We start from the raw sequence: 24,096 nt of genomic DNA on the forward strand, positions 1-24,096 counted from the left end.
TTATTTTCTTTCTTTGTCAAATTTATATTCTCACACTACTATGTTCTTTACATATTTGTCAAATTTTCATTTGTATACCAAAGGATATAGATAGACTTACACAACTTGTCGAAAATATATTTTTATTTTTCCCCTCATATAAAAATGGTATCAAAATGATGAAAATCTTAAATAATTTAAATAATTAGGAATAAATTGTAAAATCTCTATTAGTTCGCGTTTTCTTTCCTTATCACCTTCTCAGTATTGTAAGGAATATGTCAATTTGCCGGAAATAAATGATGCGTTCTATTTTTAGACAAAGCAACAATGGATTATGGTCAGTTAGAAGTCTGTGCGATTTGGTTTGTTGCTGCATGTTGTCTATGTTGACTCACTTATTTTCGTTTTATTGAATTTTATAAACACTAATCCGACATTTTTAGATGTAGACGTTAATTTATTTTAATAATATAATTGAAATGTCGTACTTTCATTGTTTTTTCTTTGTATCAATCTATCTATCTCTTCATTAAAAAAATGCTACGTTTATTACCCTTTCATATACTTTAGAAAATAGCTTAAATCCTAACTGTGCATCTCTCTTCGTTTGAAACTCTTTTTGTGTTTTTACTTTCTATATTATTATTATTTTATTGTAATCAATATTTACAGTACAGTTATATACATTTATATATTACGTTCAAGTAAATTGCAAGTTGCTTTTTTGATTATTATTATTATTAATTAATATTTTAGTTTTTTATAGACATATATTATATTTATAATATTACATTTTATTATAATATATAATATATTAAATTTTATATATATTATAATTATTAAATATAAATAAATAAATTTTAATATATATATATTAAAATTATATATATAAAATGTAAAAAATGTATGAAAACCATGTTTATATTTTATTATATCCGAAAATATACCATGTACATATATATATTTAAAATTGTTTATTTCTTGAAACTAATTTATTAATGAAAATATTAATTGTTAATAGGTTGTTTCATCGACGAACGGAGAATTGGCTAACGATGACCCAACTGCTGGTCATTCTAACACACCAATTACAGCACCACAAGAAGTGGATATGATCGATGAAACCAAGTTAGTATTACATTTAAAATACATTTGTATTACAATTCATAAATTCTTTTTTTTTTAATGTTTATCACATTTATTGTTAATATTATTTTAATGTATGTGTAATTTTTAATTGAATTATTAAAATAAATATATAAATTTATAGATGTATCTAATAAATTTGATCTTACTTTTATATATTTTTATATGATAGCATTATTAGTAATACTATGAATTGTTATAAATCTTTATTTTAATATTTTTTTTTTAAATAAACGGTAAATTTAGCATTAGATAGTTCTGTGCTTGATTCAACAAAAGTAAAAAATATTTTTGTTTGCATGATTGAAAGTGGAAGTCATATTGGGATATATAATTGTATGTAAGGAAGGTGGAATATCCGTTATAGGGTTGTTTTTTTATTTTTTCTCTACATTCTTTATATTTTTATCTATCTATCCAATCCAAAAATGTTAACGTTTGCAATATATACATATCTGCTATTTTCAGAATGAAAACTTTATCAACAGAAAACTATTGTCCTCGATGTGGAAAGTTTATTCTGCACAAAAATTCGCAAGCTCCTACTACATTCACTGCAAATCCCAAACCCATTCCTGAATTTAATTCATTATCTCGATTTAACTGGCCGATGCAGGTTTTTCTTTTAAATAATATCAAAGAAAAGTATAATCTTAGTTGAATATTAAAAAAATAATTAATTTATATATTTCTGTAAATCAGTTATTAATTTGTCGAAATGTTATTGAAATATTAATTTTGTATGTGTTTTTCGTCATATTTATGTATAATATTAAACATAATTAACATTCTGTATAAATTTCATTTTGTAAGATAATATTTGTATGAATTTTCTCTCTATTATATACACTGTGTACTGTTTGTTGGATTGTATGAAATAACTTTTTAGCACATAAATATATATATATAGTATACGAACATAAGTAAAGTTCAGAAAACAAAAGTCTCATTATCAAAAATGAGTAATCATTGTGTAAAATAGTGGTAATGATAAGGTGATAGTATTATTTCGAAGATACATATATATATCTTAAAGCCAGTTCAATTGACGACGCTTGAAATGTTCTAATATTTTATGGTGCATGTCAGTGTCACAATGCTCTAAGCTCAAAGGAAAACGATTCTAAGTCCTATTAGTGTTTGCTTCATTTCCAGATGCTGTTGCTTCTTCAAGCGGAAGAAGAAGAAAAGTGGAAGGCAGAAATAACTGTCCGATACCGTCGGTCTTGGGCGGTCAGTACAACAGTGCGCGAGTAATAGTGCTGACGAATTTGGAAATCGAGTCCCTGGAACGGCGAAAATCTGCAAAAGCGGAGAAGACGGCGGAGGAGACGAAGGTGATGTTGGTGATGGTGGTGATGGTGATAGTAGGGATGGTGCTCTGGAAGGGGATACTTCTACTATTGCTGCTGCTGTTGATGCCGTTGCTGTTACTGCTGTCGTTGCTAGTACTACTGCTGTTACTACCGTCGTTGGAGCAACCGGGGATCCTGAAAACGAAGTTATCACTCTTTTACGTGCTGGAAGTAGATCAGCTTCGAGAGACTTGGTGCTGCATACCACTGTAACATTGACACCTACACCGACTCCGCCACCACCGTTATCAAATTGAGCCACCACACAGCCATTATTATTGCTGCTATTACTATTATTATCATTATTATTATTTTTATTTTTATTTTTATTTTTATTTTTATTATTATTCTCATTATTATTATTATTATTATTATTATTATTATTATTATTATTATTATTATTATTATTATTATTATTATTATTATTATTATTATTATTATTATTACTATTACTACTGTACTATTTTTTTCTTTTCCTTCTTTTTTTATCGTCGACATCTCTAATAATTTTGCCTTCTTTGATTACTCCTACGATTATTATTATTCATTATTATTCTATTATTATTATTAATATTATTATTGTTATTATAAAGCACTCTCTCATACACACATTGCCATCGTTATCATCATTATCGCTATCATTGTCATTATAATTATCATTATCATTATCATTATCATTATCATTATTATTATCATTATCATTATCATTATCATTATCATTATCATTATCATTATCATTATCATTATCATTATCATCAATAATATCTCCAGTCAACGTACATTTATCATGAACTTTGTTATCAATGTTGTCAGTGCTGACTGAGAATAGCCACAAGCCGTCGGCTTTCTGACCATTTCAATAGAGATAAGCGGTTATCCACGTGTGTGTAGGAGTAAGGAATTGACGTACCGAAGGTGAAAATAATGCGTTTGTGCCTACGACTCTCTTCTTGTATTGCGAGTGGCATTGTTTATATACGCCGTTAATATATGATATGTGAACGTGTCATAATTGATCATTATTGCGTATTTAAAAATCTTATCACAAAATAAGAAATCTAAGCTGAGCTCTCGTTGCAATGGGAAACCTGAAAATTATCGAGCGTAGCGTATCTTTCGTAATGAAAATTTACATTCGTATGAAGTCTGATTATAAATGCGAAAGGCATGAAACTGAAATACGGCAGCAGCACCATTAACATCCTACTTCAATAATTCCTAGATGCACCAAGTGGAAGAAAAATAATAAAGTTTTATATATGATATCTAACTCTTCCCCCCTCACACACACACAAATGAGAGATTTTGTTTCTTTTTTCTTTCATTTATTTCTATTGTGATTGAAGAAGGACTGTATAATGCGTTCTACTGCAAGAACGTACGTAAAACGCGTAACTAAACTATATATGCCAATTCCTTTTGTAATTACTAGACTTATTTTTCAGGTCTGGATCTTGCTTCCTGTTGTGTAAAAAGATTTTCTTAAAATATTGAGTAATCAACATGCTTCGATAGGATTTTATATTAAATTATAATAACTTCAATTTCGTTATATATATATATATAATAGGCAATTCCATGAATCCGTCAATATATTTTAATGTTTTATAAATATGTACAAAAATATCTATTCTGAGTGAACTAACTAACGTATTTAATGTGTTTTTAAGACGATATACGATCGTTTCGTTTTAATTACAGGTAAAACTTTTAGGCTCTTTTCATCCATATCTAATTAAATATGGTATATTTACTATTATATAGTAATTTAACATCGTGTTATATCTAATATTGCTTTTTTTTTGTTTATGATTCTCTTTATTATTGTGTGACAAATGCTTTCAAGAAATAATTATTCTTGCATTAATTTTGTATTAATTGAAAGAAATATATATGTACCGATATTTATGATATTGGATTGAGCAAAAAAAGATTGATTATGTGATTTATTTTATACTACAATTATTTATATTATAAAATAAATTAGAAAAGAGCAATTTTTTCAATATTTGACCAAGTCCCCTCTTATCGGCACACATATGCTTATTTTTATAAGAAGTCTATTCTTAGAGATGGATGAAAAAATGGATATAGATTTATAGTTTATATCAAATAAGATATTTGAAAAGAAATAGAAGGAAATTGTGCACTTAGGAATTTGTGACTGATTTGTGGGATGTGCTGCGTTATATTAAAATGTAATATAAAAATCACTAGTGTATCATTTATATCTATGAATATTATTTCTTTAATATATACACTGCCTGTCATTTTTCTAAATAAAAAAACGATAAAATATACCGTATAAGCTTGCAGCAACGTGTGTAAATAAATGCACTCTGAGTGATTTTGCTGTTAATTGCACATAACGTTTATTATGTGTAGAAGTATCTCTTCATGTGCAAGCATGTGCGATGTTCATTATAAAAACTTGCGTTTTATTATTATTTAAAAATATTTTCAATCTGTTTTGGTATGTCATGAGAGAAATATAAAGAAATGTGTTGAAACATAACTGTATTAGAACAGTATTAGAATTTCAGTTTCATGCCTTCTAACAAATTATTACATAAGAATCGTATATTGAAAAGAAAATAATAAAAAAATTAAATTAAATTGAATTAAAAAAAAAAAAAAAATAAAGTCGCGAATTCCAGTTTTCATAACATATCGATGAAGTAAAGAAATCTTTGTCTCTTTAGATCATAACTTACATTACGTCAACACCGGGTAGAACATACACAATACGTTGTACTGTATTTACCACAAACACCATTGATCCGTGTTCCATTAGTGCAAGATTCAAGAGATCGTTTCTTGAATCTAGAAGACCATTGCATGTAAAAAAAATTGTAAATTCGAAAAATCATTTTTATTTTTCGATACACGTTATGCAAGATTTGATGCTCTTTGAAAAAAAGGAATCAGGAAGAAAAAGAAAAACAGAGACTAAGAAAGAGAGAGAGAGAGAGAGAGAGAGAGAGAACACAAAAAAATGCCTGTGACAGACAAAACATACTGATTAGAACAATTTTCTAAAAGAAACTTTTATCATCTGAAGATATTGCTAACTTAAGTGTGCAGGTTTCTTACCATGTTTAGACTATCAGAAAACATCACACAAAATGCAGAAGCGATTTAATGTGATGTGATACATAATATTGTGAATTTTTATTGTGAAAAACTCATTGAAAAAATGGTGTTTGTATAATATCAAAACTACGAAGATGTTGCTAAATTATAAAATGCACGCCAATGTCCTTATCACGAGCTCGAGCGATAAAGAGATACTTAATATGAAAATGCCCATTTAAAGAAAAAGAAGATGAAGGGGGGGTCATGAAAAGAATTTTTGCAGCACTTGTCAATAATAAAAAATAAAAAACAAGTAAATAAAATTTAATATATAGAAAATAATAATTTTGTTACAAATTTGCAATTCTCTATAGTTTTATCGGTAGGTCATAGATTATTGTTTTTTCAGAATTTATACTATTTTGTTGCTTATTAAAAAAAATAATATTAAAAATTGCTATAAAAACAATATACTTACATTATATCTTTTTATTTAAACTGAATTTTTATCGGTTTTAATTTATATACAATCTTATTGCGTAATTAACATTAATTTTTCTGATGACATTTTTTGTTTAGCAATATAGATATCGGACGCAAATTTATATGTATATAACGCGATCGAATGTTTTACATCGATCTTATTATTATTAATATTATTATATTATAATTATAATTATCTTTATTATTATTATTATTATTATTATTATTATTATTATTATTATTTGTAGTTTAATTTATAAATATGTGATGCTTCCTCATGAAAGTAGTTTTAACTTATGGTTTAGTTTTCTTTTCTTTAATAACTCTTATGGGAGTAGTAAATCCAATTTAAACAAATTATAAACATTTATTTTATTTATTTCATTATTACACATACAGTTCTTAATAGTTTTATAAATTACAATGTTAGCATTTAAAAATGTAACTTTATAATCCAAGGTTAATAGAATTTTTATTTCTTATTAATTGTTTATGAAACATAAAATAAATAAAATTTTTAATGAAACATTGTATTCTCGTAATATGTTACTGGGTTTATGGATTCCGAATATTGCGAATTTGTAACAAAAACTAGTTTATTATTATGATTATTACTCTTTGATTTTTTGTAAATTAGTTCTCTGAAATTATTATTTTTTGTTTATCTTATTTTATGCCCGAAAATGTAGTAGTCAAACGAAGTAGTCTGTTTGCTATAAAGGATAGCAAAATCGTAAAAATCGAAAAAGTCAGAAGATAAAAAATTGTATCAAATTAATTACGTACGTTTGTCGAGTGTTAATATATAGTGAATTCATCGATACATATATATATTTAATTAATTAAGATCGGCGATAGATTTATTCATGTACTTATTATTATTTTATTTTGAAGAAAAAGAAAAAGGAAAACAAAAAATTTGAGCGATCAGAGATGTGTTTAAAAATGGATCGATGATTGTAATATATGTTCTCGATCGTTATTAAACGTTTTTTGCCGGATTTGAATGGATAGTATCGTTCCTTTTGTAAAATTGCAGCAGCGCTGCAAAAATGATGAGAACAAATATAGACATTTTACTACAATAAGATAAGCGAAAATAATAGACATGAGTGAAGTGTCCAAAAGTGTTTTGCGCATGTGTGCTGCATATGTGGAAAGAGAGAGAAATGGGAATTTCTATTTTGTTTTAATTATTATAATAATAATAATAATTATTATTATTAGTTTATTCGCCGCAAAGAGAAGGTCTCTTGTGGTATGAAACTTTTTAAAGAAATATTTCATGCTGTAGATAGTGTATCCCGCCAGAGTGTAGCGCGCATGTATATAAATATACTCGCACTAACTAAAAAACTAAAAGAAAAGAATGTAAAACAACAAAAAGAAAGAGATGTCATGTTTTTTACGGTTAGATATGTCTGTTCTTCTTCGGGGGTAAATAATGGAATAAAATAAAAGGGATTAAGTAAATAAGAATATATAAAAAAGAGGAAAAAAATAGAAAAAAGAAATAAAATAAAAATATGTGAAGATAAAAAGCGAAGAGTCCAAAGGAAATCTCATATTGAATTTTAAATAAGGCTTAAGTGATAAGAGGAATGAATAGTAATAATAATAATCGTGGATAAGACACATGACCTTGCTGCCTGTTATGCAGTCGATCTAGCTCATAAAATTCGTTAGACGATTTTTAATATATTATGGCTGATTGCTGGATAAAAAAAAAGTATGGTTGTGAGTAAATAATGCCTGAGATCGAGATTGTAATTTTGTTACTAACTACTCCTGTACACCTGTCCCATAGAAGGACTGTTATATATTGTTACACAGTGATATTGTATTTCAAGGATTCAGTTTGTATGCTTTAGTCGTATCTTTACGAATTGAATAAGATAATTTGGACCAAGAGCGACTTACGTATACATACATACATACATACATAATGAATATATACATATATACAGCAAATATATATATGTATGTATGTGTGTGTATGTATATACAAAAACGTTTATTTCCTAGGATCGATGATATTGTCTTTATGGTCATGCATTTTGCTGGGAACAGACTGTATCGTTATATCGTCATGATATTCATTATTCCAATGTATAATTCGATAATACAAATGCTCTGTCTTGCTTTTCTTTCATTACTTCTGTAAAATAAGTATAAAAAACAAATAATTAGTCAAAGCTGCATTTTTTATAAGTTAAGATATTCAGTTCATACGATGCTTTGATATTTTTAGTGTCATCATTATTTTTTTGTTTTTGTTTTTTTTTCATATAATGTCTTTTTAATATTATTTATATTTCATTCATTGAAATGCAATAGAAATGCAGTCTATGTGTAGATCTCAATTTCTGTATGGATGTCGTAATATTTTCATTTAAAAAAATACCACGTTTTGATTAAAATCCCCAAAAATGATACTTTTTAAACAACATACTAATGATTTTCGATAGTAATTTCCTATATCACTGACTATTAAATTATAGTTACTTATTCCACTTAATATCAAAGAATTACCTACGTGTGTCAGTTATATGCATAGTTTATCGATATAACATTCAATAGGAGATGCTCGGCAAATAATAGCTATTTTTATGGAAATTGGCAGCTCGTGCTTGTTGGTAATATCTCATATCTGAGTATGTATGCATGCGCAATTTGACAGAGAGAACTCAGAAAAACATGCAGATCTTTTTTGACATATTTGTGAAAGTAAATATAACGGGGAGGGAGTCAGTGTAACTAAATGTTATTTTGTACATATAATAGAAAGAAAACATTGCACCGAAAGAGAGGGAGGATAAAAAATTGCATATAAAGATAAAAAAAAGGAAACAAAAATAAAGTAATAAAGAAATGCTACGAAAAGCCCAAAGTAACGGGAGTGTGTAGTAGTTTCAACGTTCTCTCACTCCCTCGCCACAATACACGCGCCCCTGCGTGCACACATACCATACACATATGTGGATACATATATATGTATATAACAATAAATAATAAACTGTGTATTATTATATCTGTCAAATAACCACATAGGATGTGGTTGAATACTTCTATTATTGCATAAGCATGACGACACCAAAGAAAAATTGGTGGTTTTTAAGAAAGGCAGTTAAAAGAAAATGAAAATATAATTGATGCAATGTGAATATGTACTAATAATCTTACCAAAAACTATATCATATTTCTTTTTCAAATGATCGATAAAATATAAGACACACGTTAAACTAATCGAAAATGTTCATATTTAGGTAAAATATATTCAGCTTCCGGCTAACCATAAATCTTTTTTTGGTCTTTTTTTAAAAGTACATTTTTTACATTTCTATGCATCTATTTTGTTTCTCAGTTATCTTTTATCTATCTTTTTTTGGACAAGTATATTCTTTCAGTTTATTGTCCTGCACATTAAGCTTGCGATTAATCTGAGAAAATGAAACAAAATACAGTATGTGGAGAAGATAATTATAATGCTGCAACGTATATATTTGCCAATTGATTTTGTTAAATGTATGTATATACTAATAAGAATTTTGCGAGAAATATCATTTTTTTTAATCAAAATATTTTCTATATATATTTGATATTTTCTTTTTGATAATCAAAGTATCATTAATGTTTCTTTTTCTTTGTTCATAATGAAAAGAAGAATAAGGTATTTGTAATACTAATGTACAGATAGACCATATATATGGTTAAAACAAATTTTTCAATACTTTCACTGATATTCTTTGTCAATCAGTTCACATTAATCTTATTGAACATTTTCATATTAAACGCAAATGAAATGCTTATTAAAAATGCAAATATTTATGATTATGATTAATTACATCATTATCGTATAAAAGTATAAAAAATACAAAAAAACGAACACTTTTTCTACACTTTCACTTTCTACCCTTGCGAGCATTCTCTGTTAATTTCATTATTGTTTCTTCGTTAATTATTTCTCCATGCTTTTCTAACATTTCTATTAAGAGAGGTTCTTTCATTAAGAGTACAGCTGAAGTTGCTACGAAGTTTGTGATAAGTTTTTTTATAATATTTATTTTTTTTATAAATTTTAGTATTTTTTCTTTATTCCTGTAAAAACGATAATATATTATAATAGCTAGTAAAGTAAATATTAGAATTATTAGATATAATTTAAAAAATTTTAGTAAAAATAATAATTGTATGAAAGTAGTTGCTTACTCTGCTATGGTAGGATTTGTTTTCTGCAACTTTTCCTTTCTTTGAGTATCTTGTTCCTTTAAAAAGGTATGGTAATCAAGTATAGATTTCTGGCATTCAATTTTTAAAATTAGTTGTTTTTGAAATGCATTTTCAACAGATTGTTGATTTGACAGGATAGCGTCGTTCAACATAAATAACTTCCTCATAGCCATGATCATTTTCCTATTTCAATAATTCTTGTTATATTTTATCTTTATATTTGTAGATAAAAAATAATATAAATTTTTTTTACAAGATATTCGATCATACTTTTTAATGTCAGTTTTATATTTATTAAACATAATGTCTTGTATAGTACAACCACGAAGACATAGTTTAATTGCATTATTATTTATAATTGCTTTGGCTGTAGAATCTTGTAGCATTTCAAAACTATCCTCCTTACTTTTTGTAGATGATTTATTTTTTGCTACAACAAATATAAAATTGTTATTATTTATGAGAAAAAGATTTAAAAAAATATCTTATCTTAATACAAAATAACAACATACTGTAATTTATTTTAGCTTTAACCATTATCTTCTTGGAATTTAGGCGACTAGTTGATCCTCTTAAAATTTGAATTTTTTCTTCTACAGGTTTATGGTCATACAACGAAACTGCTCCGATTGGAAATTTTGCAACATTTTTTCTCAGGCGCCTTAATGCTTGTTCTAAATTCTTAAAATCTGACATTTTTTTAATAACAAAGTATTTTTGGCGTAAATGATAGTGAACTTTACGACTTTCACAACATCAACAAAAAGGTTATAATTTCTTCTTCAAATTACATATGCACTGAATAAGAAACAGATATAGAGTAAAGTCACGTGTGTTCTTCTAATTTATAGTTTTCCACCTAGAGGGTGAACCTATCGTGCAGCTTAAAGCGCCTCTGTTCTTACGTGGTACTATTAATTCCCTAAAAGTTTCTAGGAGATTTCATTATGCATGTGTTACAATATTTGAAAGTTTTATTTTAATTTAATTTCTTTAATATAGAATAAATTGTTTGTATAAAAGTGTATTATTTGTAATACATATATTTTTGTTTTTATTAATAAATAATAAACTATATATAATAAATAAAGCTTCATTAAATATACAATATAAATATTGTGAACAGTGCATGCTGTGAAGTGATATTTAAAAGATATTTAAAAATAAATCGTAATCAAGATTCGATATTTAAATAATTAAAATGTTATTACAAAAATGTTTTGTCGAATATTATATTATTTATGGTATAGGTAACTTACTAGATTATCACTGTTATAATTTTGTGCTAAAAATATTATTAATTATATTGTTTTTTTTGTAGAAATATTCTTATGAGCATCACACATAGTCAAACATGGATGATACGTTGAAATTGTATTTTTTTCAAGACAGGACTTCTTGAATGAATAAAAATTATATTGTACAGGTAATCATTATCATTTAAATTACTTTTTTGATGAATTATAAATCAGGTAAGTTATTTTTTAATTAAAATTTAAACTGCTAAGTGAAAAAGCAAGAAAATCTCTGTCGGTTCACACTTCTAATTGTTTGGAATGCTAAAAAAAAGCAGGCTTATAATGATAATAAGATCTAGATATCCGTTTTTGTGAATAAATATTGCTATTCATATCTAATTTTACAATTAGTTCATAAATAAATTTAATTATGATAAATGCATTGCTTTTACAGTGTTATCAAGTCTAACAAATTATCTAACATTCGTGCTACTTCTACAAGCCAGCAGTTCTTCGAAAAATTAAAACTATTAGCTATGCTTACATATAATAAAGGAAAATGTAGAATAAATTACTCAGGTTAATTGTTTTCATATGAAATAATACTTACGTTAGAAAGAGAATAAAATGATAGATAAAACTTCTCTTAGGAATTACAATTGTAAAAGTTTTTATCGTTTGAAAAAATTGTCACAAAATAGAAAGTAAATATAAGAAAATTTCAAGAAATATTAGCTAAAAAATTATTAGGAGTGCAAATTTATTAATAAATGAATTAATTAATAAAAATTATTAAAGCTGAAGATACAAAATAACCTTGTTTTTCAAGCAGTCGGTGTAATATTACCATTTGGAAAAATGCTTTTGAAACAAAAATTAGACGCGCATGTACTTTATGTTAGTCAAAAAATAGAGGTCATTCAGACCGATCAGAAGCAAGAAAAAATGTATAGAAGACAGTAACTTTTTATTCAAATTCTCCTGACAAATGGCAACTTTGCATAGACTGTTTTAAAATTTTACATTCAAAATAATTTTCTCAAAAAACTAAAACTATGTTTTTATATTTCTTATATAATAATTTAGAGTCATATTATATTTGTTAAAATATTCTTCCAAATTCCATACTTATATTTTTTGCGAGTAGTTAATATAAGTTCATTCATATATGAATGACGCGGCGGTTTAAGTGTTACGAGGGATTAACTCTCATTAATAATCGGATGTTTGATGGTGTGGTTTAAAAGAAGAAAATGTAGTAGAATACGTCGTGCAAATAATCGTGAGCAAATAGAAAAGACTGAACGGTAGGTAATAGCGAATAGAAGTTAATCGGCCGCGTGTGCGGTGAACTATTTAATTTGCGTTAGTGGTGGCGTCGGCGGTGGGAATCTAAAGTTACACCGAACTCTCTCGCTCTTTGAGGTTGCAGGCCGAGTTTGGCTAGTGGTTGATGGTATTCTACAGAAATGAAGAGAAAGGGGGATGAAGGGGTTGGAAGGTTGAACGAAGTCAGTAACGTAACAGGATGGTGGCTGCTGAAGGTATAGGTGTACTCGTAAGGAGGGAGGGAAGTGGGAGAGAGGGAAGGGAGTTGTAAGGTGGTCTCTAAGGGATGAGGATTGGTAAATGGGTGGTAAAGGATAGAAGGGGAAAAGAAAAAGAGAAGGAGGAGGAGGAAGTGGTGGTTTCAGACTGCGGTCTGAGGTCCTCGTAAGCTCGTATTGTTCGCGCATGTCGTGCAAATCCACACGCTCATTACATACATATGTATAAACAAATACAAATACGTAAGTAAGGTATACGTTTGTATATGTATATATATCAAGGTGAGTTAGTATATATATAAGTTGGTAAAGCGTCGGTACCACGAGTAAAGTGAAGGAACCGAGCGTCAGCGAGAATTACCGAGCACTTCCGAGTACCGATTCACCGCGAAACTTGATTCGGCTCGAACGCAAGCAGCCGGTCAGTCTCTCGCTGACGCTCGGTGCGACGAGTACTGGTCGGATTGGTTATGGGCTGGAGATTTCGTGTGTGCACCTAAATCATTATTATATTATAAATATTATATAAATAAAAATTGAGGATAATAACATAAAAAGTTCTGCGTGGACAACTAAATCGACCTTCTCCTCTTTCGAGGAGAGGGCGGAGGGCGGCAAGTCCTCCGCCTTGAAAGGTCTTACCCTCTCTATTTATCTTCTCTATATATCATTCTTTTCTGGGAGAGATTCGTTCTTCTAAGGAAAATCATTACTGTCAAAATGAAGTTCGTTCGAAGTATCCTTCGATGGTCATGGAAAATAAAATGGAACCACGTGGAACAGCAACGGAACCTCGTGTTCTCCACACGATTTCTTTTTATCCTTCATCTTCTTCTTACCGGTGAGTTTATTGTTTAAATATATAAACACAAGAGATGTTTAAAAAATTATTAAACGTTTTAATAGAATATTGTTAGATACAGCTTTGTTATAACAAGTTTGCGTGAAATTATTTAGTGTTAACATGGCTTTTCTTTCTCTGTAGTTTTCCATTTTTTTCTTATATATATATATATATATATTTTTTTTTTTTTAATAAAACCATGCACTAGCTACTAATATTGGAGATATTGTATTTGGAAATATATATAGATATTTAAAGAAAAACTAATTTATACCCGGCGATTTTATGGATTTGTAATGGAGAAAGAATATCTATAATTTTGTTGACCTGTTAAAAGATAGGGGATTCGTATGAGTTAAATCGTTTGAATGGCTCGGTAGGTACATCTGCTATTTTTGCAGAACGTTAAACTACCTTGTTTGGCGAGAGTATACGATTGTGGTGGATGATGAAAGTATTCCTGCAACTGGTGTGCAATCGTTGCCGCTACGATAATCGTTCCGAGAATGGTGGTAACGTTTTCGTTTAAAAAGTTATTTTTTTTTAATTTGTCTAGTTTATTTCGAAGTAGTAAAATATATAATCACATTCTTCGGGACACGTATCGTTATGAATTATATAATACTATTATAATTATATACAGTGATTTTGATAATGTTAACATTTTATTGATTTCTAATTTTTGTTTGAAATTACAAAGTGTATTGTTAAACATATTTTTATAATAAATACGACTTAACGATATATGTTTTGTGGGATAATAATAATCGTCACTGCAGCATAAAAAATTACAGTCGATGCGAAATATCGTTGGAAAAGAGAGAAATAGGGAGAACGCTTATGAAATTTATATAAACGCATTGTTTTAATATGTTTGTAAAATAGAAAAAACAAAAGGAAATAAATAAAATATGTATACTCGCGTATCGTTTAGTTATAATTTAACGGTATAATAAATTACTAGCTGTTAATGCAACTATATACACGTTGGATACTTATCAACATTTTTATGATCTTATCGAGTATGTATATATACACGTATATACATAGGATTTACGTAGCGCGATGTCATCGACGGTCGTATAAGCTTTAGAAGTATTAAAGGGTATTTTAGATAGTAAATTTACGAAAAATATGGGAAGATTCAGGATGATACACAGTTAGAGTATTTGACAATAAGCCGACATGCATACGTGGTAGAGTGAATCTGTTGTAAAGGGTGTGAAAACGCAAGCCGACGCAAACCCCTAAGCCGATTGTCCAATCATTGTGACGTTTTATGTATATATCTAGGAACTTTTTGTTTTGTCTTTTATTTTTTTATATTTTTTTTTACTTTTTATGGAGCAGTTTATAAAGTTAATAGAGAGCAATACGATTGTTATCCATAAAATTGAAGTTAACGTAGCAGAACATTGTGTATAGTGTAATAATCAAGTATTCAAGCAGAGAGAGAGAGAGAGAGAGAGAGAGAGAGGAGGCGTTAAGGGATAATATCAAGCGTTGTTTCTCTAAACAACGAGGAGACGATCTACACGATAATCCAGGATATCTGTGGCGGAGAGAGATCGTCAAAACAAAATTCACTTCCTTCGGCGATATGGCGTAGAGGATGGCGTCTCGAAGTTTACTGTACACGAATTCCTTCCCTTTGCCCTGAGGATATTATTTGTGCGTATTATGCAGCCTATGTATTGCTAAATTAGTTCCTACAAGCTATGTATTGTTGTATAGTTTAGTCTGTACATGGGATACGAGAACTCAAGCGTAAAGTTAACTTCAGGATTTAACGTTTTAATACTAAGAAGATTATCGTGGATAGTAGGTTAAAAAAGAGTTAAAAAAGGAATTCAAGCGAAAGGGATTTAAAAAGGGTTCCTTTCTACTTAGGACGAACTTGATTGTGAGTCTAAGTTAATGTGATTGCTGAACAGACGGCATGTCGAACGAGGAGAATACGCACGCGCGAGTTTTCTTTTTCAATTATATTATTCTTATTAGAATATCTTTAGAATTTCATTTAGTTTGTGTTTATTATATTATTACAATTACTATTTAATATTTCTTTTTATTTTTTTTAATAATTACATATCTAATTTTTGTTTAACATGATAACATTTTTTTTTAATATTTATAGTTTATTTTTATATATAATTATACGTACATAATTACAATTGCATATTTTTTTTAATTTACTTAATAGAATTGACGTCACAGATCAGAATTACGTCACATATCGTATTACATAAAAAAACATTAAAGAGCATCATTTCGGAGGTTGATCTACTTTCTATCACAGTTACATTTCATACGCGAATAAAAATTTATGAATACGTGTTCGCTTTTTACTTTCACGTTCTTTAAAGCCAGGAAGGATTTTTTTTTATATGAATCCCAACAGTTTCATTTCATTTTATACTTTGATAGTTTCCTGTACTGATGCTAATTATACGTATTACCCTTTGATGAGAATTCTTAACGTAGCCATTTTACCGCTAGCTTTTTATTTCGGGGAGTTTCGTACGATTTACGATCGATTCATTGTTAATGCGATAAAAGAGAGAAGTTTCTTCGGCCAAAGAGACTGTGTATGTGTGCGTGTTGTGTGTATACCAATAAATACATGCTCTCTATGTGTATATATCTTTGAACTGCAGGAGCAGTTGGGAAGGGCCTATGTTAATCGATCAGGCGCTTTGACGTAAGCCGCGCATTAATAATTCCCGCGAGAATTAACGATTACATTCTAGTAGCTACGATGGATCGATCTATTTGACAAAATTATCGTCTTCGATCATTTTAAATTTGTATTAAAGTTAAAGTGATTTTTAGTCTATGCATATAATTATATAAATAAATAGTATATATATATTATTAAGAGACACATTTGATTATTTGGAATAAATTTAATCAATTTTAAATCACAGATAATAAAACATTTTTCTATAGAAATTAAATGATATCAAAAAGAGTACAATATAGTGTACATGATTATTTTTATAAGCAGAAGCTATTAGGATATTTGAAAGTTAATTTGATTTTTTTTTTATTAGAATGTCCTATATTTATAATGGCAGTTTGATAGAGTATTAATTTCCAAGTAAAAAACTATTACGTATTGTTTGTTTTTAAAGTTAATTATTAACGAAATATTTTATATGCATTTACTTATGTCTTGTATGGGTTATTTATATTTATTATATTATCATATATCTTACATGTCTGATTTATTTCATTATTTAAAACTAGAAAGAGAGAGACAGAGAGAGAGAAATATCTGCTTGTTAAATTCAATTGAACTCGCAAAAGGGAAATTTTCGAAGTGAGATGTAAAGTCTGTTGTTAATTAAACTTAATACGACAGATGATCAACGTAAATCTTCCTTCATGACGATTCAGTTCAAATATAGTGGCAAGCTTGTAGGTGGTGCGTTGTAATAGCCAGTAGATAGGAATGATTTTGATCAGACGATTGAAACAGAACTTGCTCGGTATGTAGAGTCCTTTCCTTTGTACATACAACTACAACATTCCGTGCATTTCTGTTCTGCATATCTTCATTCCATTACCTACGTAACGTTCTATGCTAACGGAAATTACGCAATTGCACGCTCGTAAAACGTATAACATTGGGTAAAAAATGATATTTATTAATCGTAACATTGCGTACGCAGGTTACAGAATTGTTTTTTTTTATTCTATTCCTTTTCTCTTGTATATGTGTATAATATGTATGTTCGTATCTTTCTTTGTAAGGCATGTACGTGGTACGTGTATATTCTTTATGCATTTCCCTTTTAATTACAATATTAGCTGTACGTTTCGTGGCACAAAGCTTTCGAATTGTAAGTAATATGAGGCAGTACCGTTGGTAATGTTAACTTTCCTAGTGTCATAATAAATCAGTTTTCATTTTTCTAGGGGAAAAATTTACTCTTTTTTCTGGACAGAGAAAAAACTTCGTAAACGTTTTCTTCTTTACAAAGGGCTAAAAACGTTGAATGTAGTTAGTTTAGGATTATCTTTTTCGTAGATTCGAGTGAATATTTCTGTTTTTTATTTTTATATTTTTTGCGAAGAAAGGGGATAGGAGTTTCGGGGTAAACTTTTGAAAAGAAAAAAAAATAATTTACATGTATTTAGACGAGTATATTTATATATATATATATATAAAGACGTTGGAACACAATACCAATTTAGTTGGAGAAAATTTGTTTTCTTTTTCTTTCTTTCTTTTTTTTTTTTCATAACGAGTGTTTCTCCAGATTTTTTTTTGTAGCTTTTACTTCTTCGACGACAATGAACAATAATAAATGCAGGAAGAAAGTTTTTTCTACGTAGATACGTAAATCATGCCAAGCGTTGGATTTACAGCCGACAGGCTGGCCATTTCGTTCGAGTCGATAGATCGTACGAAATTTCGTACATACCCATACACGTATTTCGAGATGTCTGACTGTAACGGTCTTCCATCACTGTGACTTTCCTAAGTGAGTTAAGTTACCTAGCTTGTTCGTACTTTTTCATATTACAATAGGTTTTATATAAGATTAATTGATGGATCGATTGAAACTAGCAGAGAAAAATGTTTAATAGTGTTATGTTTCTTGGAAATTGCTGATAAGACGAGGTCTTTCAAGGAAATAATCAATCATAAAAATACATATTAGTATATTAACAAAATTCTTAATAATATTTTTATAGTTACAGACAATTGACGTTGAAAGACATAAAAATGAATTTATTAACTGGATTATTATTAACAGTTATAATGTTATTAGCATAAATAAAGGAAAATTGTTTTCGAAGGATTACATATACTTTAGTTGATTCGTTGATAGGAAAGATTTTTCTAGGCACGTTCGCTTTCTTATATCTCGATTTTTTTCTGGGTTACATACATGGTAAGAGTGTGTGTGTGTGTGTGTGTGTGTGTGAGAGAGAAGAAATGTTTTGAGAGTAAGATGGAGATAGAGGAAAGTATGTCGAGCATTTACGCGTGAGGCTTATGAATAGGATATGTAATTTTATGCGTCAAAAATTTTCTTTCGACTCACGGAACGACATTCGCTAGAGGGAACGTGACACGCTTATGCGAACTTTTACTTATTGGTGATGATAGTTATGTATGTATCTGAGGTATAAAAGAAAGAGATAGATAGATAGATAGATAGATAAAATCAGAGATGGAGCATCGATGTATAAAGCGACAATTCGGTTTTGCAAGTTGCTGATTTCGCATAAGTTCTACCTGACAAGAATAACGATGTTGCACGTTGCTTTTGCAGAATTCTACTGTACAATCTTTCTTTCTGCCTGTCTGTCTATTTTTCTCATAACAATCGTATATGTGTGTTTATATGTATATGCATATGAAGAGAGAGAGAGAAACTGATAATCTTCAAGAATCCTAAAGTTTCGTAGATGGTATGTACCAACAGATGTTTGTTTAATAACACGACCACGTAACAACGAATATTCGTACATGAATAAACTTAAATCGTTCGGGCTTACAATTAGAGAGGAAACAAAAGACTTTAGAATATTATACGTTCGACACTTTTTTTTTAATCCATTAGAAAAATTATGGGTTATAATATGGAATGATGATTATTAACGATAACATGAAATTATTCGTGTAGCTTAAATTGATGAAAGAAACACACACATACATTGGTTCTTCCATTTTTTTTCTTGTCTGCTTTAATATTTCGTCAAATTTTATATAAAAAAAAAGAAATAATTCAATCAAAAGAAGATAATTCAAAGTGATTTTGATTTTTTAAATTTTTTCAATCTATTTGTGAAAAAAAAAGAAGAAGAGATAAACTGTGAGCTAATTTAGAGCCGATAGATTGAAATGAAAAAGTAGTTAACGAGCTATAACGAATGGCCGTTTACAAATTTCCATGTTCCTCGCGGTTGGATATAGGAGGAGGTGTTGAGCTGTATCGAATATCCGTTTCTCGAATGTGCTCGTACTCATGTCGGTGCAACGGGACCGTGTAATAATCACGTATTCGTGTTGCACAACACCAGAAAGATACAGAGGGATAGAGAGAGAGAGGAGAGAGAGAGAGAGAGAGAGAAAGAGAATGTAATAAAGGAAAGAGAAAGAGAGATAGAACATGTAATCAGAGAAAGACAGAGAGAAAGAGAAAGAGAAAGAGAAAGAGAAAGAGAAAGAGAAAGAGAAAGAGAAAGAGAAAGAGAAAGAGAGAGAGTGAGAATGAAAGCTGTAGCAAAGGGTAACAAACGTATGTATATTGGCTTTACGTAACAGTGTAGGTGTGTGCATCATTATGCACGTGCATCGTCTGTAGAGATGCTTGCATGTGAAGAGAAGGAGAGAAATAGAAAGAGAGATAGAGAAAGAGAAAGAGTCAGAGAGGTATATAGGCCGAGAGAAAGAGAGAGAGAGAGAGAATTGGAAATGAGAAGATATGGTTGGAGTGAGAGAGTGAGTAGAGGGAGAAGAGATTTGCAGCTGTATGCGCTGAACGCAGCAATGCAACCACCCCTTTCACAGGGGGTCAGTTTATCCTTATCGGGGGTACCGTGGCACATAAATCAAAGTGTTTACTCAGTAACCATTGGGCGCGTGCCGTGGAATCGGTAGGGTGAGTATAGTGAGAGAGAGAGAGAGAGGGACAGAGAGAAGAGGAAAACGGAGCCAGCTCAGGGCTAATAATGAGCATTGGTGTTTCTCTAGCTCGTAGCGAGGAGTCTGGTCGGACCAACCAGCCAACCCCCATTCACCCATCGTCAAGACTATCCGCATGCTTGATTCTCCACGGCCATTCATCGTTTCGTTCGAGCATTGAAAGTTCATACGCATCGTACTAAAGAGACCGACAGAACTATCTTTATTTCTCTTTCTCTCTCCCTCTCTCTTGCGCGTGCATACGCACACCCATACACATACACACACATACATACTTTAGCTATGTATATTTCTATCTATTTCTTTCTTTCTTTTTTTTTCTTTCTTTTTTCTTTCTTTCTTTTCCTATTTCCTTTCTCTATCCTCTTCTACGGTGAATCAAGTACAGTATTAAGAAAAGAGAAAAGGCATGCCTCGTGAAAACTAGACTAGAGAGCTTTAGTGATAGGGAGATTGAAAGTTTTCCGTCGAGTTAAAGTCAAAAGGAAAAGAGAAGACCGTAGTACGACTGTGCGACGTATGTTCTGTTCCAGGCGTAATTATCGGACACGAAGAAAAGATTCAACGTTGGAGAAATGTAGATCATACGAAAGGAATAGAGAATATAGTGTTATATTCTTTTCAATGATTCTCCATTGAGAATTTATGTAATGATTAATAATAAGTTTCTAGAATATATGCATATAATGCAAGTATTATTATGATAAGAATAATGGATTGTTTCTTGAAGATTTATCGTATTAATCATTTATTTATTTTATTAAATAAAATAATTCAATAAAGACGATCTCGAAGAAGGATAGGAAAAGGTATTTTCGAAATAATTATTTGTTCTTATCATTCTATATGTGTGTATGTATATGTATATAGGCTCATACGTTAATGGATTTAGTCTCGCGAAATTCGGATTACCCGTTGAGAGAATTATAGGGAATAAAATACGGCTTATCTTCAGCGTTCTCGGATCAATGCACATAGGTATACAACTACATATATACATACATACATACATACATACATACATACATACATACATACATACATTGAACCGTTAGACTATTGCCCGAGGACAACGCTTCATCGGACAAATATTATGCCACAAAGTTGAGTGGTACACAGGTGTACGTAGTTTATCGATTAAACTTGTGCAAGAAGAACTGACGCGCAACCTCTCTAAGTAATTTTGTTCCTTTGAGGAAACGAAGAAAATTAGAAGTTTTTGTTTGAAAGATGCGAGGATAAATAAGGATGGATATGAAAAAGAATAATTAAGAGAGAGGAAGATTGAAATAAGAAAAAGATAAAGAACATATAAAAGAAAGAAAGAAAGAAAGAATAAAAGATAGAATAGATAGAGATAGACAGATTACACTGTAGAAAAGTCGTCTTGTTACAAGGAGAAACGATTATGTGAAACAGTGTGTAATTAACTGAAGTTTGTAGTTGATAATGGTACCGCTATGAAACGATGGCCGTTGGCCATCCATTTATTCGCCGGTAATCCTTCGGACCACAATGGATCTACGACATGGAATACAGCGTAGCATCACCCACATAGTACGATCTATCGTTCCTCTCGGATGGATAGCCAGGACACGCCTTTCGAGATGCCGTTTCCACATATGTATATGTACACCGATTTCACTGGACTATGTCGGTAACAAAGGATAAACCTGGGGTAAAAACATCCCTTTTTCTTTCTATTTCTCTTTTTATTTCGTTTTCTTTCTCTCTCTCTTTTTCTGGTTTCATCACAAGTCGATGGAACTTGTCCTCTTCTCTTAGAGGAATTCTAAATAAAACAGACGACTGAGTAGTCGACCCGTTGACGATGGTGGAAGATAGCCTGAGAGTCCACTCCATCTTCGTCAAACTAATTGCCTCGCGCGTGGCACTAGCACTAACATATATGTGTGTAGGAAAATATCGAACGTTTTTATAAGAGCGTAAAATAGATAGAGAAAGAGAGAGAGAGAGAGAGAGAGAGAGAGAGAGAGAGATTTTATTTATTTTTATTTATTATTTTGTTATCCCATTTTTATTTTTTCCATTCAAATTTTTTCACGTATAGAGTACCTACCTATCATCCTCGAACGCGTTCTGGCTATTGGATAAATCGAATAAATCGAATCCATCGAAATCAATGGCAATTTGACGGTGATGAAATATAGTACGAAAGCGATGATAAAGCTAATTACAAATGATATGCGTTGATGATAAACTCAATTTTTAGTGTTAATTGTATTTCATAAAAATCCTTTAGTTTCCCTGTTGTATTTGTTGACGTTGATGCATATACTAACGAAGAACATTTGATTTATTTGAACGAATATATCTATATGCATACATATATAAATATCGAGGAGCGCATAGGATTAGCAATCCGCAACGTGGTTAATTATTTGCCGTTTACCTACATATTCTCGTATACTTTAACATAGGATAAATTTCATTTGAACAAGTCCTCTCAAATATTCCTCTGAAATGTTTCTACGATCTATTTACTATCCCGTATGAACTTTTAATAAATAAATATCGTGTTCGTAATCAATGCTATTGCAATACTCTAGCATTCGCAATATTACATCTATATTCTATATCTGATAGATGTAGATAAACGCATAGGCATAGAAATACGTATTAATTATGCGTGTATACATATATACAATATAAGTTTATAATATTTGTTACATTAATGCACGTTGAGTCGACAAGATATCAAAGATGACAGGATACCAATACTATTGCTATCAAAGGAATATATATTTTTTTGTTAATTTTAAAAGAATATTTATATATAATATATATATTTCTAGTTATTCATAGATACATATTATATTATACATACATGTATAACTTACGTGTGCATGTATAAATATGTAAAATATGTTCTTCTTATTTCCACAGAAAAAGAAAGTAATGAAACATCAACGTGATCTCTGATTCATGTGTACATATTCACATTGCTTGTGATGCAATTTTCTAACGTTTGTACAGGAATGTATTATCACGGGCATTTACATTTCCAAGAGTTGAACGTACGCTGACCGCAAATGGTGAGAATAAAGTCTCGTTTAAGAGAAAGTAAAGCACGCGATAACTCATGGTGGATAATGAGTATCGTCCGGCTGACCTGTACGCATTTAGTTCTACTGGTCGGCTATTTCGCCATAACTATTCTTTTTCTATGTCTATCTTTTTCTCTTTTTCTTCTCTCCCTCTCTCCCTCTCTCTATCTCTTCTTTTCTTTCGTTCTCGTTTTCTCTTTCTGGTTTATCCTCCTATTCCACGATAGCCAGTATCACGTAGGAACGAGGTAAAATGCAGTTCAAGCTTTTCTCATCCTTTCTTCCTGGTTTTCGCTTATATTCTACCTCTCGTTTAGCTTGGGTGAAAACGTCTTTTCGAATGTGGTTCCCAAGTACTACGTTAGTTCCTTAAACTCGAGCTTAATGGCCACCCAACGCGACACCCCATGAAAGCTTAAGTACGTTACTCGTGAATGTAATCTTAAAGGATAAAAGAAAAAGAA

The 24,096-nt window shown here is 30.0% G+C and overlaps 3 protein-coding genes across 28 annotated transcripts in view; 2 read left to right on the plus strand and 1 right to left on the minus strand.

The window, feature by feature from the left end:
- The window catches only part of gish (casein kinase I gish), a 48,438-nt gene extending 46,013 nt beyond the window's left edge, over nt 1-2,425 (plus strand). For 11 of the 19 annotated variants that reach the window (XM_015335261.2, XM_015335262.2, XM_015335260.2 and 8 more), the window contains 3 exons: nt 299-319; nt 1,004-1,110; nt 2,266-2,408. In XM_015335261.2, the coding sequence (XP_015190747.1) occupies nt 299-319; nt 1,004-1,110; nt 2,266-2,335 (198 nt within the window). In that variant the 3' untranslated portion in view covers nt 2,336-2,408. Of the gene's footprint in view, nt 1-298; nt 320-1,003; nt 1,111-2,265 lie in introns of all 19 variants that reach the window. The other 8 variants (XM_015335266.2, XM_015335271.2, XM_015335275.2 and 5 more) reach the window with 3 other exon arrangements.
- A 5,860-nt stretch (nt 2,426-8,285) lies between these two features.
- LOC107074196 (uncharacterized) lies at nt 8,286-11,206 on the minus strand. The gene is made up of 4 exons (XM_015335419.2): nt 10,784-11,206; nt 10,542-10,701; nt 10,251-10,454; nt 8,286-10,139 (listed from the first exon to the last, which is right to left on the minus strand). Exons 1-4 carry the CDS (start codon nt 10,965-10,967, stop codon nt 9,944-9,946), a joined length of 744 nt encoding a protein of 247 aa, XP_015190905.1. The 5' UTR covers nt 10,968-11,206; the 3' UTR covers nt 8,286-9,943.
- A 1,913-nt stretch (nt 11,207-13,119) lies between these two features.
- The window catches only part of LOC107074123 (cell adhesion molecule Dscam2), a 156,038-nt gene continuing 145,061 nt past the window's right edge, over nt 13,120-24,096 (plus strand). Inside the window, exon 1 of one of the 8 annotated variants that reach the window (XR_016178190.1) lies at nt 13,120-13,897. Coding sequence is in view for 7 of the 8 variants with exons in the window: in XM_089177238.1 (XP_089033364.1) it covers nt 13,777-13,897 (121 nt within the window). In the remaining variant the exon portion in view is untranslated. The remainder of the gene's footprint in view (nt 13,898-24,096) is intronic. The other 7 variants (XM_089177238.1, XM_089177240.1, XM_089177241.1 and 4 more) reach the window with 7 other exon arrangements.

Source organism: Polistes dominula, unplaced genomic scaffold (assembly GCF_049000335.1).
Source record: "Polistes dominula isolate Pdom_NZ unplaced genomic scaffold, Pdom_raw_medaka contig_20, whole genome shotgun sequence".
NCBI lineage: Eukaryota > Metazoa > Arthropoda > Insecta > Hymenoptera > Vespidae > Polistes > Polistes dominula.